At 40.2% G+C, this 14,511-nt stretch overlaps 2 protein-coding genes across 4 annotated transcripts; one reads left to right on the forward strand and one right to left on the reverse strand.

Annotated features, from left to right (window-relative positions):
* Positions 1–1,468: 1,468 nt before the first annotated feature.
* ppig (peptidylprolyl isomerase G (cyclophilin G)) lies at positions 1,469–8,105 on the reverse strand. Of its 2 annotated transcripts, XM_074659349.1 has the most exons (14): positions 7,949–8,105; positions 6,531–6,614; positions 6,027–6,101; positions 5,832–5,939; positions 5,496–5,540; positions 5,320–5,407; positions 5,172–5,201; positions 4,919–5,058; positions 4,624–4,798; positions 4,348–4,539; positions 4,169–4,253; positions 3,797–3,936; positions 3,154–3,470; positions 1,469–3,123 (listed from the first exon to the last, which is right to left on the reverse strand). In XM_074659349.1, the coding sequence occupies exons 2-14, from the start codon at positions 6,589–6,591 to the stop codon at positions 2,411–2,413; spliced, it is 2,169 nt and encodes a 722-aa protein (XP_074515450.1). In that variant the 5' UTR covers positions 6,592–6,614; positions 7,949–8,105; the 3' UTR covers positions 1,469–2,410. The 2 variants fall into 2 exon arrangements, with proteins under 2 accessions (XP_074515450.1, XP_074515449.1); XM_074659348.1 differs by having other exon boundaries at positions 1,469–3,470.
* Positions 8,106–8,268: 163 nt separating this feature from the next.
* fastkd1 (FAST kinase domains 1) lies at positions 8,269–14,365 on the forward strand. Of its 2 annotated transcripts, none has more exons than XM_074659346.1 (15): positions 8,269–8,418; positions 8,815–9,325; positions 9,417–9,485; positions 9,848–9,973; positions 10,068–10,466; positions 10,555–10,665; positions 11,269–11,400; positions 11,489–11,975; positions 12,056–12,170; positions 12,245–12,373; positions 12,487–12,618; positions 12,715–12,828; positions 13,611–13,755; positions 13,845–13,959; positions 14,088–14,365. In XM_074659346.1, exons 2-15 carry the CDS (start codon positions 8,991–8,993, stop codon positions 14,187–14,189), a joined length of 2,511 nt encoding a protein of 836 aa, XP_074515447.1. In that variant the 5' UTR covers positions 8,269–8,418; positions 8,815–8,990; the 3' UTR covers positions 14,190–14,365. The 2 variants fall into 2 exon arrangements, with proteins under 2 accessions (XP_074515447.1, XP_074515448.1); XM_074659347.1 differs by lacking the exon at positions 8,269–8,418 and adding an exon at positions 8,433–8,690.
* Positions 14,366–14,511: the final 146 nt, after the last annotated feature.

Raw genomic sequence — 14,511 nt, forward strand, 5'->3', positions numbered from 1 at the left:
ATACTCTCGATAGTGTGCTGTATTGTGAAAAGCAAATTGGGATTTTGGACACTCATGAATAATCGTTATATTGCGTCATCACTTACTGTACAGGGGTAATGCCGCACAATTTTCATATTTAGAAAATACGACGCATTGAATTGGGCGTCCTGGTGGCCTAGGTAGCATGTCGTTCACATCTCCCGCCCTCATTTTCCTGTCGTCTCACTAGTAAAGGTATGAAAATGTACCCCAAAATGTGCTTTAAAAAAGTTGCCTCCTTGTCATGTAACTACTTTTTAATCCCATTGTTGAGATTTTTGAGAGCAACTTATATATAAATAAAGAATGATTTGATGGACACAATCAAAAGCTTTTGCAGGGATGTTTTATAAAGTGTTCATTAGGTTCATGATGTAGAGTGATATGTGCTTTAAATGTTCTCGAGTGTTTTAGTCAGAACGCTCTACAGCAGTGGTTCACAACCTTTTCTTAAAGGGAATCCATTTCTATCATTGAGTAAACCGGCAACCACTGACTAAGTGACTTATTTTATGGATATTTCATATTATATTCGATGCATAACAATAACCGTACAGAACAACGGATAAACGGTACAAGTAACCCAAATGGTGAACGCAATAACTGCAGGAAGTTTGTGTAAACTGAGAGATTTGGATGAATTTGGAGCAGACTATTTCCTGTGAATATTGCATCAGAGATGAGTTTTCCTGCTATTTTTAGAGTTAATACAATTCTGTGTTTTGTATTTTGTATTTTTAACAATCATTCATACTTAACAGGGTTCTTTTTGGACAAATTCAGTGTTTTCTTTTCCCTGACACTTGGCCATTGTTCTATTAGCTCTTTTGTTATTTTACCTGCGTACTTTTCTAATACAGGACGAGCCTGTTCAGCAGAGAGGAGAGGCTCTGTGAATATAACCTGTTTTCAGTTTATAACTTAAATAACAATCCAAAATTTAATTTAGTGTTCTTTACAGAAATTAATGAAATGCTGTATATATATATTTTTTTAAAGTTGTCTTATACCTTTAAACAGTGGTTCTCAACCAGGGGGTCCTGGCACTCCCAGGGGTCCCCAGAAAATTGGGGAATAGTTAATTTAAAGACTTAATTCACTATAGAAGTGAACCCAATGTGAGTAAGAGTCATAAAAGTGACTATTCTGTTCTGATTTCACTTCCTCTAAGGTTATCTTAATCATATCTAATAACCAAAATCTTTTCAGATGCAGGTCCCTGAAGCAAAATCTCATCAACTACCAAGCAGAGAAGATGACTCATCCAGGCTAAATATATGGACTGCAGTTAATTGAACCTGACATCTGGATGTTAACAGTACAGTGTAAGTTTCCTGTAATAAATGTTATCACTGTTGATTATTGTAATTATGGATGCTAATAATGTTCGGGCTCCAGTAGATAGATTGCATTCATGACAGCATTTACAGAATATTAAAACAATGGATTAAAATCAAAGTTGAGCCTTTTTAATTCATTCTACACAGCAGTTGAGTTCTTCTTAAAACCAATTTGCACAAAACAATTTATACAAATTGATTTTATGTTGTACTTACAGCATGACTGACATTTTTATTTCCATTAGAAAAAACAAACCAGAGGTATCTCAAAACCGGTTAACAAATAGGATTACAGTAATAAAAAAAAAAAAATGCATGTACATATTTAATCTAACAGTGACAGGGATAAGCATGCAAGAATTAAAAGAGTGTTTTCTTCCAGATTGATTGTTTTTGTAAAAATAAGTAAACATTAGACATTTGCCAAACTTAGAGACGGTCCTTATCCCCAAAACCAACTGCGTTAAATAACATTGAAACAGGAGAAAATGTCATCAGGGGGCGGGGGGGGGGGATACGTTAAAAAGGAGCACTGCTGCAGTAAAATTAGTTTGAAATTGCAACTATTGTAAAGTCAAAATATAATTTACCAGAGAATCCTAAATAAAAACAGCCTTCAAACAGACCTCCTCTGGTCGTGTACGATTAAAAGAACAGGTACTTACTGCTGATGCAGAACACGCTGTAGATGAGTTTGTTTTTCAGTCATAAATCCTCTAAACTGGTCGTGCAGCTTCAGCTCCCCGTCAACAGTGTGATGCACTTAATGGGGGACAATTCGACAAAGTCCTGCCAAAGCTCGCATGATGCTACAGTCTACCATTGCAAGTTTGAGTGGTATTCACGCAGTTCTTAACAGTGGAAATTAGCTTTGACAGACTTTTGTATAACCATGTTAGCTTTGGCTGAACGGTGGAGGGGGTTTTTATGCACTGAATGAGTAAGTCTCACTCTAGATGGAGAGCTGATGCTGCATACTACATGTGTAGTGGGTATAAAATAGGGACAGACTTCAAAACTCCCAATTCTTTTAGGATATCATCACAGACTCAGTCGCTGTCGGAGCTCGAGCTAGAGCTCGATTTATTCCTCTTGCTGTTGTTCCGGTCTTTGCCCTTTGTACTATCTGGTCTCGGTTTGGCCGGGCTTCTCCTGTCTTTGGATTTGGAGGTACTATTTTCTTCTCTTCGTTTGGAATCTGGACTCTTTCGACTCTTCCTCTTCTCGTCTCTATCGCTCTCAGAGCTGCTGCTACGTCTTCTCCTTTGGTTGCCAGATTCTCTGTCTTTGTCCTTTCTGTGAGAGGAACGATCTTTGCTGTGGTCTCTCTTGTTGCTCTTGCTTCTGGAGCGCCTGCTTCGGTGGGAGTCTCTCGGCTTATTTCTGTCTGGACTTCTTGTTCGATGTTCCTTATCCCTGGATGTTCCTCGCTTCTTATTCTCCCTGTCGCTGTTGTGTCGTCTTTCCTGACTCCTACTGCGATCTCTGCCCCTCTCTCTGTCTTTTTCTCGTTTTTCTTCTTTGTCCTTGGACGCTGCAGGTCCGCTCCTATCCCTGTTCCTGCTACCTGATCTGTGCCCATCTTTTGTAGTTGGTCTTTCTTTACTTTCTGACTTTGTCTTAGTTCTCTCACCATTTCTTCCTTTGGTATCCTCTTTAGGCTTTTTATCCGGCTCAGGACTCTTATTTCTATCTTTATTGTGATCAGACTCTGACTCCTTTTCTTTCTTGTTAGCATCTCGGTCTTTGCTCTTTGAGCGATCTTTTCTATCATCTTTGCTCTTTGAGCGACCTTTTCTGTCATCTTTGCTCCTTGAGCGACCTTTTCTGTCATCACTCTTGTGCTTGTGACCCTTCTCTCTGCTTTTTGACCTCCTACTCTTTTCTCTGCTTTTGCTGCGGCTTTGAGATTTATCTCTTTTCTTTGCCTTGTGTTTGCTATGCTTCTCATCCTTCTCAACCGTGTCCTCTTCTTTGCTTTTGGATCTATGTGACCGAGTTTTCTTATCTTTTTTACCCTCAGCTGTGTGTTCGTGCTTTGTGTCGGAGGTCCGTCTCTCTCTTCTCGGAGGTTTAGCGGCCTCATCCTTGGCCTCATTCATGTCACCTCTGTTAAAAAAGTGCAGAGGAAATGTCACCTACAGAACATGACAACTGATATCAGGACAATATTCCTACTAAGTTGTCCTACTAATATTCCACTAATATTCCTGTTTACATGCAGCCGTGCATACTCCGATTAATGTAACCAGTGGCAGACTCGTTCGACCGTGTAAACACAGCCTCCTTCTTTCATTCCTTCAACAACCTTCTTGAAAAGGTCGGCGTTTCGATGTTAGCGCCTTTAAAATGGTCATATACATGCATGCATTGTTTTATATTTGTGAATTGTACTTTAACATACTCTTTAATAAATCAAAGTGAGGTTGTCTTACTTGTCACCCTTAATCCAGCGCTCTCCGGTGACTGCCCTCATCCTCTGACGTTGCATCTCCTGACGCCAGTGGGGAGGGGTTTCACTGCGCCGAAAACGATCTCTGGACCTTGAACGAGAGCGAGACGGAGTCCGATAGCGCTGGATGGGAGAAATTAAAAACTACTTACTTCTGTTCTATCAGACTGGAACTAACACTGACTGGTCAAGACAGAAAATGTACAAAACTGCAATTAAATGGTTTATAAATGTGAAATTATATTGTATGTGTCACTGCCTTATGCCAGCAACTTGATATATTCCAATCTCATTAGACACAATATGAACTGTGACAAAATGTTAGCTGAGCTTTTCTCATTGGTGGAGTACCTACCCTTGGACCCCTGCCTTTTATCTTCCTCCCGGATCGTGTCATCACCAGTCTTCTATGATATGTTGAATTATATGCTATGCCAGCACTAGAAAGAGAGAGAAAACAAGACATGAAATTGAATGGACAGGGGAATTATGTTTGGATGTTTATCGTAATGGCTGTTTGTCAAGCAGACTAACCTCTCTCTTGGCCTCGCTCTTTCCTCTTTTTTTGGCTGATCCTTTTCAGCCTCCTCTTTTGGCTTCTGGACCGCCTGGGGACTCCTCCTCATGAGGAATCGATTCTCTGGGATGGGTGGTATTTCTTCAGGACGTACGGTAGATGTAACCAACTCCTCTTGTTCTTTCTCTTCAGCACTTTCAGCCTCGGACCTAGGAAAGCATTGCAGCTCAGAATAAAGACACTAGATACTGTTTGCACTGCAGACAGTGAAAATGTGACAATAAATTAAGTACTTTTTCTTTTCTTTCTTCTGTTTCTTTTTGAGCTTTTTCGCCTTCTTTTTCTTCTTCTTAGATTCCTTCGCCGATTCTTCAGAATCAGAGGAGGATTGTGATGAGCTCGCAGACTCGCTGGAGCTACTGCTGGAACTGGAAGAGGCTCGCTCTCTCTTTTTTTCTTCTTTCTTTGCTGCAAACATTTAAGAGTCTGTTAGAAGCACCGCTTCGTAAAATCTAAAATCTGTATCTGCTCAGACAACAGCAGCAGACAAACCACAAGACAATTTATTTTGAAAGTACTGAAACAAACCTTTAGATTTAGGGACGAGCTCTCCACAGTTTAAAACTTTCACATCAGCATACGGTCTGCTATTAGGATCCGTTTTCTGGTTCTCCATAGTTTGAACAACCTCTTGGCCAGAAATCACATGACCAAAAACCACGTGGACACTGAGGAAATACAGTGGCATTGAGCTTTAGTTATGTTGATCCAAGTGAAACATGTATATTGTGTACGATGCAATCAATCTTTTCAGTTTCAGATGCAATCGAGCAGCACTTACCCATCCAGATGTGGTGAGGGTTTTGTTGTTCTAAAGTGGGACAGCAAGCCATTCAAGAAAAAAGGGCATGTAATTATTTTTACGGCTTAGGAATGACAGAATGAACTAATAATGCATCAAATCTATAATATATAGGAATAGTGCTTACATGAAAAACTGTGATCCATTTGTATCTTTGCCCCTATTGGCCATAGACAGCAGGTATTCCTTGTTGTGTTTAACAGCGAAGCTTTCATCTGGGGGAAAAGGAGAAGATTGTACTGCTATCTTGAAGCCAACGTCGGTTTGGATAACAACTGACAGCTTTGACCGTGGCCTCTTTACCTTCAAAAAAGCCTCCATAGATGGATTCGCCTCCTCTTCCATTACCTACGATTTCAGAAGGAATAAAACATAAGAAAGGGAGCTCCTACCGGAAAGAGATTTATGGCATAATAAAACTCACAAAGCACAAGGACGCTGACTGTCGTTGACTTAGCGGCCACAGGTGTCACTGTTAACAAGCAATTTCTGATTCTTACATCAAACCCCTTTAAGCTTTGTTGATGCTTTCGCTATTAGATGCTGACGCCGTAAGTATGTAGCAGATCAGACTTAAAACATAAGTGTTTTTTCTACGCTAAATGCAACATTCACATCCTTCAAACTTTATTAACTCACCTTCGCTGAAGTCTCCTCCTTGAATCATGAAGTCTTTTACAACTCGATGGAACAAACATCCTTTGTAGTGCAGCGGTTTCATAGTACCTTTACCAAGGCCTTTTTCACCTGAATGAAACCACAGTCAATTATCAGTTATCAATATAAACGGTATAAAAAAACTGTATATTCTTGTGGATAAAATGAATTATTTACCTGTGCAGAGGCATCTGAAGTTTTCACAGGTTTTGGGACAGATGTCTGAAAACAATTCAATCACAACTCTGCCGACTGTGAGGAAAAAGCATTGTTAGACTTGTTTATCATGATGAGAAAATAACCTTCAGTGGTCAGTACATTAGGTGCTGGGGGCTGCATGATTTTGAGATATTAAATATTGCGCCTCGTGCGATGTGGACTGCAATAGACCATATTGCGATTTCGATACATTTTTGATTAATTGTGCAGCCCTATTAGGTACAATACTATCTAAAACTAATGCAGTCTAATACAACATCCTTGCAAGATATCCTACTGAAACCCTCCTTCCTGAAACATTTTTAGTATACAACAGTAGCACAAACTATATCCTCCAACATGAGCACACAGTTGAATAAACACCTCTCTAAAACAGTTTCTACAAAAACTGGACAACCTAATAGACAGACAACTGAGTGAATGTATCAGTAAGTAGACCGAAAGTTGAGGTGCTTTTCTTACCAAGCACATTACTGATGCCAACGTCAAGGAAGACCCGAGTCCGCTGAACTTTGATCCCCATGATCACCTCTGATGAACAAACACCTGAAGGTGAGAAACACAGATAACACAAAGATAAGAGACAATTTTGCTTTTAATTAGGGATGCACTGATACCGATACCAGATCGGATATTGGGCCGAAAATGACTCAAACCACAGCCAACATTTACCCTGTATTTGGCAGGTGGCAGATGATAATTTCATTCCCTGATTCTATGTTTATATACTATATACATTATTAACTGTAATCTTAATTGCTAGTTATGTTTTGACCAATTTGTTGCTGCAGTCAAAAGGTTTACACTTGAATTGTAATTCCTGTTAATTTAGAAGAAGTTGCTGGAGTACAATTTATTATTTTAATAATAAATAAAAATTCAGTAAATGTATATATACCAGTATGTAAAATCTGGTATTCATTCTCACTGTGCAATATCATTTTCCACTTGTGCAATTTTGTTAATAGTCTGTTTATTGTCAATACTGTATATACTGCTCCTATTTTTATACTTCCTTCTATTTAAATGGTTCATATTTTGTTACAAGCTCTTTTTTACTGTGTTAGCTGATGCATCTTGTTTTTTGCATTATCCCCTTTGCTGCTGTACACTGCACATTTCCCCACTAAATAAAGGAATATCTTATCTTATATATTTATTTGTAACATTTTATTTTACAAAGTTAGGAAAGCAAGTCAAGCCTGATGTTGTCTTAAACATAAAAGAATGATGCCAGTCACTTCCACACAGTGAGGCATACAGCTTATCGATCAGACACTGATATCGGCCGATACCAGAAGCCCAGGTATCGGTGCATCCCTACTTTGAATCACTTGCCAGCAGCCTGTATTAGAAAGGAAATCCTGCACACTTATGAGGTCTGACCAGCTGAATAACGTCTTTAAGTGCTAATGAAAACAATTTAAAGCAAAATAACGAAGGTGTTGTCTGTAAATTACTCTAACAAGATATAAAATGAACAACTCAAACTGTACTGAGACAGTTAACAGCTACAGGACGACAGCTGCATCATAAACAGAAGTAGGCTAGCTATGTTAGCATTAGCTAGCTAGCAACGTGTTTGACGTCTCGCTCCACTCTGTAGAGCAGACTGCAGAAGAGAAACGCGTTTGTATTTATGAATCACAAATGCTCCCATGCTCACACACACTCACATATCCAGATTACGTCATTATGGTTTTAATAAAACAGTATAAACAGTCACACTAACAGCAGGCCTTGTGTGTTAGCATTAGCATGCCCAGCTAGCATCAGACACACAACATGTTAGTCTTCTAGATGACGTAAAAACACACAATTTCGACGTATTAACTACGCACGTATATCGCAAAGACGTGGTTGATTAGAAGACACGTCACCTGTAGTTGAAACGATGTCAGTCCATGCAGCGAGCAGCTCTCACAAACGACGAGACATCAAGTTTCATTCAGTGTGTTGGTTCACTGTTTTCTAACGATGGCGCGGCGGCGGCGACGTCAACGTCATTTCAAGAAGCGTGCGTCAGTTGACGTAACCGGAGCACGTAGAGGGGAGATTAATAGATGAAATTAAACCCTGAGTTTAACCTGCCAGGCACATCCTTCTCACAGGTTGCTTTAATATTCATCCACAATACTCATTTCCGTACATTTAATGAGTAAGTGCAGTCCCTCAGGACAACAGTGGTCAGCCTGGACTCTCTCCAGTGCAATATCCATAGAAATATGTCAGTATCCTTACGACCAGTGTGCAGGAGCTGCTTCCTGAAGGGCAGCACTCAGGGGTTAAAAATCCCTACATTCATTATGTCACTGGCTACGGAAGTGAAACATTGTAACACACATGCTGGGTAATGTTGACTTTGAATGAGATTTTTTAATGTCATATTATGTTTGTGTTAGATATATAACGTTTGAATCTCTATAATCGACAGCTAAGAATCCAACTAGCAAAGCTAATCTGTGTTTGGCAGTGATTTTAGGTGATGGTTTCTCCATGCATGTGAATACTGCACTTGCAAAGTGAACTTGTAGCTACTGGCAGCTCACTTCAGTGTAGTGGTGCACTAAAGGAAAGTCATAGGACATATCATAATGGGGCTGTCTGTGAGATGAAACTGAGGTCAGCATGTGACACTGAGCTAACCTCACTGTCATGCAAGTGTCTCTGCATACAATTTAACTTATATAACCAGACATAGAGATTGTGATGCAAGTTAATGGGTTGTGTGTTTTTTTGTCTGCAGTTCCCTGAAGGATCCCAAGAGAAGGAGCACCTGCTACATCCAGGCTGTGGTTTTGTGGGTGTGATATCAGCTGGCTGAGCCTGCCTGTTGGTTTGTCATTGAGCTGCACAGTGCACACTGTGTTGGTACAATGAAGACCCCCAGTACATACATAATTTGAGCCGAGGACTGTGGTGATGTTTCGGTTCCGGTGTGTGAATTCCTTCCTTCGGAGGCTCCTTCACGGTGGGGCGGTGAACCGAGACCAGGTTCTGGAGCAGCTGCGGGTTTGCTCTGCCGAAGACCAGGTGTTTGATGTGGTGGGCAAGAACAAGGCCAAGCTCACTGTGGACCATGTCAGCAAAGCTGTGGGGATGCTGTGGCAGTTTCAGAAAGAGAAGCCACAGATGCTCAGGACTGTCGAGCTCACCAGGAGCCACCCACAGTTCTTGTCTCTCCGGGTTTTGGCAGAGAACAAAATTTGTCTTATGAACGATTTTATGTTGGTCGACATGCTTTACAGTTTCCTCAGGTACATTAAGATATAGGCACAATCAGTTCAAGTGGTATGTATTTGAATTATAACATAGAAATGATGACATACTGTATTATTGTCTTTTTAGGTTGAATGTGGATCCACACGACTCGCTTGTTCAGCACTTAGTTTCAGAAGCATGGCTCAGAATAGACAGGTATGATTGCATTACTTTGTTTCGAGTTGATGCGATGTAGGGCTTCAATTAATTATCATTTCCATTTTTAAATAATCTGTTTGTTCAAGTATTTCTGAAGTCTATAAAATGCCAAAAAAATTTGGAAATGTGCATCATAATTTCTCAGAGCCCAAAGGTGATACCCAAATATGAAATATACAGTAATATAAAATAGAGAAAAGCAGCAGATGTACACATCAGAGAAGCAGAAACCAGCACATTTTGGTGCATTTTTTGCTTTATAAATTACCTAAAAAGATAAATTAGTATCTAAATTGTTGGATTAATTGTCTGATTGTTTGAACACTAATGAGATGTTATACAAATGTGGATTTTTGCAGATTTCCAATGGCATCCCTATCCAAGTTTTCTATCTGTCTAAGTGATCAGCACCTTCAACACAGTCCTCTAATGGGCCACATCACCAGCATTGTGGATCAGAGGTTGTCATCCATTGACGATGTCAGGTTGGTAACAAGACGGATGTCCTCAAATGACAAATATTTAATCAAATATAAGCGCCTCATATTGTGTATTGACTCTTTGGTCATGTTTTCCCAGGATCCTGACTACACTGATGATCAGCATGTCGTCCCTGGTGTCTCCCCGGCTTCGGGATGCCCTCATTAGCAGGGCAGACCTTCTCCTGGACACCATGGATCCCTCAAATTATAACAGCCCGCGGAGGGTGGTGCAGTTCCTGCGCAACATCAAGCACAGTTACCGGCCTCTCCTGGAGAAGTGCAACAACATCATCTTGTGCAACATTCCTAGAATGGACGCAGAAAACCTCAGTATCATCATGGGGCTGTATCAGTCCCTGCAGTTCAACAACTGTGACTTCAGGCTGGCTGTCAAACAAAGACTCACAGAACTGATTGATTCAAGCATCGATCCGTTCTCCTTCACCAAACTATTTGTTGCTCTGTCTCCGATGGCCAGTCAGGAGATCAGAGATGGGTTCGTATCATTATCAGTTGAGCGATCCATAAGTGGAAATCTAACCTTTGGGTCTCACATGTCTCTAATTGTGTTAATTTCCTCTCAGGCTGGAAAACACTGCCCTCCTGTTGGCGGACGAGCTCAGTGCACATCAGGCTCTGGCTGTAGCTGAAGCTCTAGAAGCGATTCAGAGCAGGAATCTTAGCTTATTGAACAAGTGAGTTCATATCTCTGCCATATCACAACTGCATAGCTTAAAAAGTGGAGCCACTATTTCGGCCAATATCAACTTATTGCAGATATATCAGTATTACCATATGTCAGTTGAAAAGTAATAACAAATTGCAGTACAGGAATGTCAAAACCGAGATTGAACATGAATTCTTGACCTTGGAAACAGGCCCATATACTGTAGGAGCTCTTTTGGTGTTTTCGATCTTTTCACATTATCTTCCTCGGCAGATGCAATTATCACGAAATTGTAGATGTTCAAATTTAAGTTTTTCTGAGCACTTTAAGGACCTCTTGCTCATGCTGTCTTAAAAGTTGAGATTGAAAATTCATTCTTGACCTTGGATACAAAAGTTTACAGTTAACAGTGTCTCCATCACATTGTTTGCCCATCAGAAAGCTTTTTAATTGTAAATTCTGCCACTCATTTTGTTCACAATTTAATAAAAAAAGGAAAATAAATAAATAAAAAATCTAATTTCAGGGATTCTCATCATAATTGTATGTGTTTATTTGAAAAGACAAATCACCACCAATATATTGAAATGTCATTTAAATATTTTGTAATTATTACTAAATTATTTTCCAGAATTGCTTCTGTAATCCAAATGAACCTTCACGTCTACAAGCCAGTGGAGGTGGCCCGAATCACCCAAGCCCTTTTTCTGTTGCAATACCAGAACCCCGAACTCTTCAATAAACTAAGAAACATTTTGGTCAAGTAAGTGTTTATTTAAGCTAAGGAGGACATTTTGCTTCACTCTTTGATTAAATCAAATGTAGACTGATATTACACGTTTATCTTGCAGCTTTTTGCAGCGCAGCGTCTTCCCCTACGAAGTGACCATGTTGACCCGTGTCCTGTCCACGCTGCACAGCCCGCGGCTCGACGAGGGCGTGATCTCACGGGTGGACGCGGTGGTGACCCAGTGCAATCTCAGTGACCTCAACACCATTGCTTATGTCGTTGCCAAGTGGGTGCGTAATGATCCCTCCTACCGCCACAACACTCCCAGCAAGTACGTGCGTCTGCTGCAGACGCTGAACCGCTGCGGGCACGAGAGGCTGCAAACGGCCGACCGGCTGGACTTGTTGATGGAGGAGCTCAAGTACATTTCGGGAGAGTGGTTTGAGGAAATGCTTGTGGAGGAGACGATGGTGACGCTGAAGAGGATGATGGAACAAATCAACTGGACCAATGTGCCTGACTTGACCCTTTTCTTAACCAGAATAAATCACCTCTGCCCTCCCCTGATGGACCGCATCGCCAGTGTGGCCATTAAAGACATCGACAAGGTGCCCTAAGAGACATCACAATACGTTAAGTCTGGAATTATCAAATATATTAACTGTGCTTTTCCTGTATTATTTTTCAGATTCACCACTCGGCAACATATGCCACCCTGCTACCGTTCTCTGTCCTGAATTATGATTCCGTACAAGCAGACAAGTTGTATGATGTTTGCATTCAGCGCTTCACTCCTCATATCAGTAAGTCAATCAGTTTACAACTACATTTTTTTTTTTTATTTTAGCTTACACTAACTCACGTCTTTTGTTTGAAGGCTCCTTTGATCCACATCTGCTAGTTCTCCTGGCGTACTCTTTGTCCGTGGCCGACCGTTTTCCTGAGGAACTAGTCAGAGAAATCTTCAGTATAGACTTTCTGGGAAAGCTGGACGCCCAATTAGAAAGTATGTTTAAAATATAATTGTTAATATGCATCAGTAGGAAAATATTCATCGTGAGATGTAAGCACTTCACACCTCACTAGAATTACTTTAACTATTGTCCTTACTTCTTACAGCTCTACCCGATGCCCTCAACATGCGGACCAGACTGCGCCTCATGGAGTTCAATCGTGCAGTGTGTCTCGAGTGTCCTGAGTTCCAGGTGCCGTGGTTTCATGAGCGCTACTGCCAGCAATTGCAAAAGAACGGTAAAAAGATGCAACAAAAATGTATTATTATTATTATTATTATTTAGGTGGGTTTTTAAAATTCAAATAAATCTATATTGTCAAATGTTTTCACAGGGAATGCCACTGTCAGTCCTGTGCAACAGCAAATCCACAAAATGCTGGGTGAAGTTCTCGGTGGCATTTACTGTGTCCGCGTAGCAGTTGTCACTCCATATTTTTACACTGTTGGTGAGTAAAATTGGGAAATTTTCCATCTTGTCGGTATTAAAGAGGACCTATTATGCTTTTGTGCTTTTCCCCTTTCATTTAGTGTGTTATATAGTTGTTTTTTTGTGCATGTAAAAGGTCTGCAGAGATACAAAGCCCAAAGTCCACGCCAAAGAGAATTACTCGCCCCCACAGAAACACTGCTCCTGAACTGCCTGAAACACCGTGCTTGAAGTCCCGCCTTTTCTTTCCGTAACGTGGTGATGTCACCAAGTAACACATTTGCATAATACCTGCCTAGCAGCTAGTTTGACACGCCCTCAAACAAAACTGGTTAGAGCGGAGCTGGAGCGGAGTCTGAAGAGTTTGGTTCAGTTGACCAATCACAACAGGAGCGTTTCAGACAGAGGGTGAAAAGAGGTGCTGCAGCACAGCTGGTATGAGAAAAGTTAGTGTTTTTTGAACATTAAATCACGTCAACATGTTCTAGTAGAAACCCAAAATACAAGAAAGCACCTGAAAATAAACATAATAGGTTCTCTTTAAATCTTGATTTGATAATTTATCACAGCTTTTCTATTCCATTCTGAAAAAGTCTTTGCGCCTTATGAAACCAGAAGCTCATATGAAGTGTATCCCCTGCACTTGCATCAGGTCAATTTACATGTATGATTAAGAACTCAAACAAACCTGAAGGTAACGTTCGCAATATATTTCTGTTCAATGAAAATCTCCACGCACTCAGCCCCAAAGAAGAAAACATATTTATAAGACGTATGTGTAATGTGAGCATGTTTTTTCAGACTTTGAATGCATACTGGACAAACACCAGCAGCCGTTGCCCTACAGCGAGCCCAGCACTCTGCAGATCTCAGACAGAGGAAAGGTTCACTGGGGGACAAGCTCAGAGGAAAACATCAGGGATGAGCTGCCACCTGGAGCTCAGCGGTAGGGATATATTAAAAATAATAAAGATGAATAAGTAGACCACTCAGAAATGAAATATGTTTGACATCTTCTTTTTACTTATCACTCAGAGTTGCTGTGGACTTTCTTGATTCAAAGTCCTTCTGCAAGAACTCTCACCATATGAAAGGTGAAGCCATGATGAGAAAAAGACACCTTGAGATTCTGGGATACCGCGTGATTCAGGTGAGAAGATTAAGATTGATTAAGATTAAGATTGCGTGTGGTGATGTACATCTCTTACACCGAATCATATTAAATGTCAGTGACACTCAAGACAGTGAAATCCTTTGTGTTTTTTGTTTTTTTTACAGATCCCTCACTTTGAATGGAACTCTATGGAGCTTTCAACACCAGATGCCTGGAAGGAATATCTAAAGAAGAACATATTTAGAGAGCTTTCCTCTTCTTCTTGAAGGCCTTATTTATTGAACAATGGAAGTAATGTTTTGAAAACAGTATATTAATATACATCAAGTGCTTCTTACTTTTAGTTACTGAGTGTAACATTTGACGTGAATCTACCTCCATTCATGTTAAATGAGATTGTGTATTATGTGCTTTTGTATTAAAATAAGTATTTTGAGTAATATATAAAGCTTCATCTTTTTTTCATATCAAACATTAATAGGGTACTGTCAGGGTTGCTCAATTTACTAAAATTATATATTTTGGATATCGCATTTTTGCTAATGTCCATATTTTATGAGCTGTGTTAAAAGTGTTGCTTGAAAACAA

The sequence above is a fragment of the Sebastes fasciatus genome, chromosome 14 (genome assembly GCF_043250625.1).
Source record: "Sebastes fasciatus isolate fSebFas1 chromosome 14, fSebFas1.pri, whole genome shotgun sequence".
NCBI classification, from domain to species: domain Eukaryota; kingdom Metazoa; phylum Chordata; class Actinopteri; order Perciformes; family Sebastidae; genus Sebastes; species Sebastes fasciatus.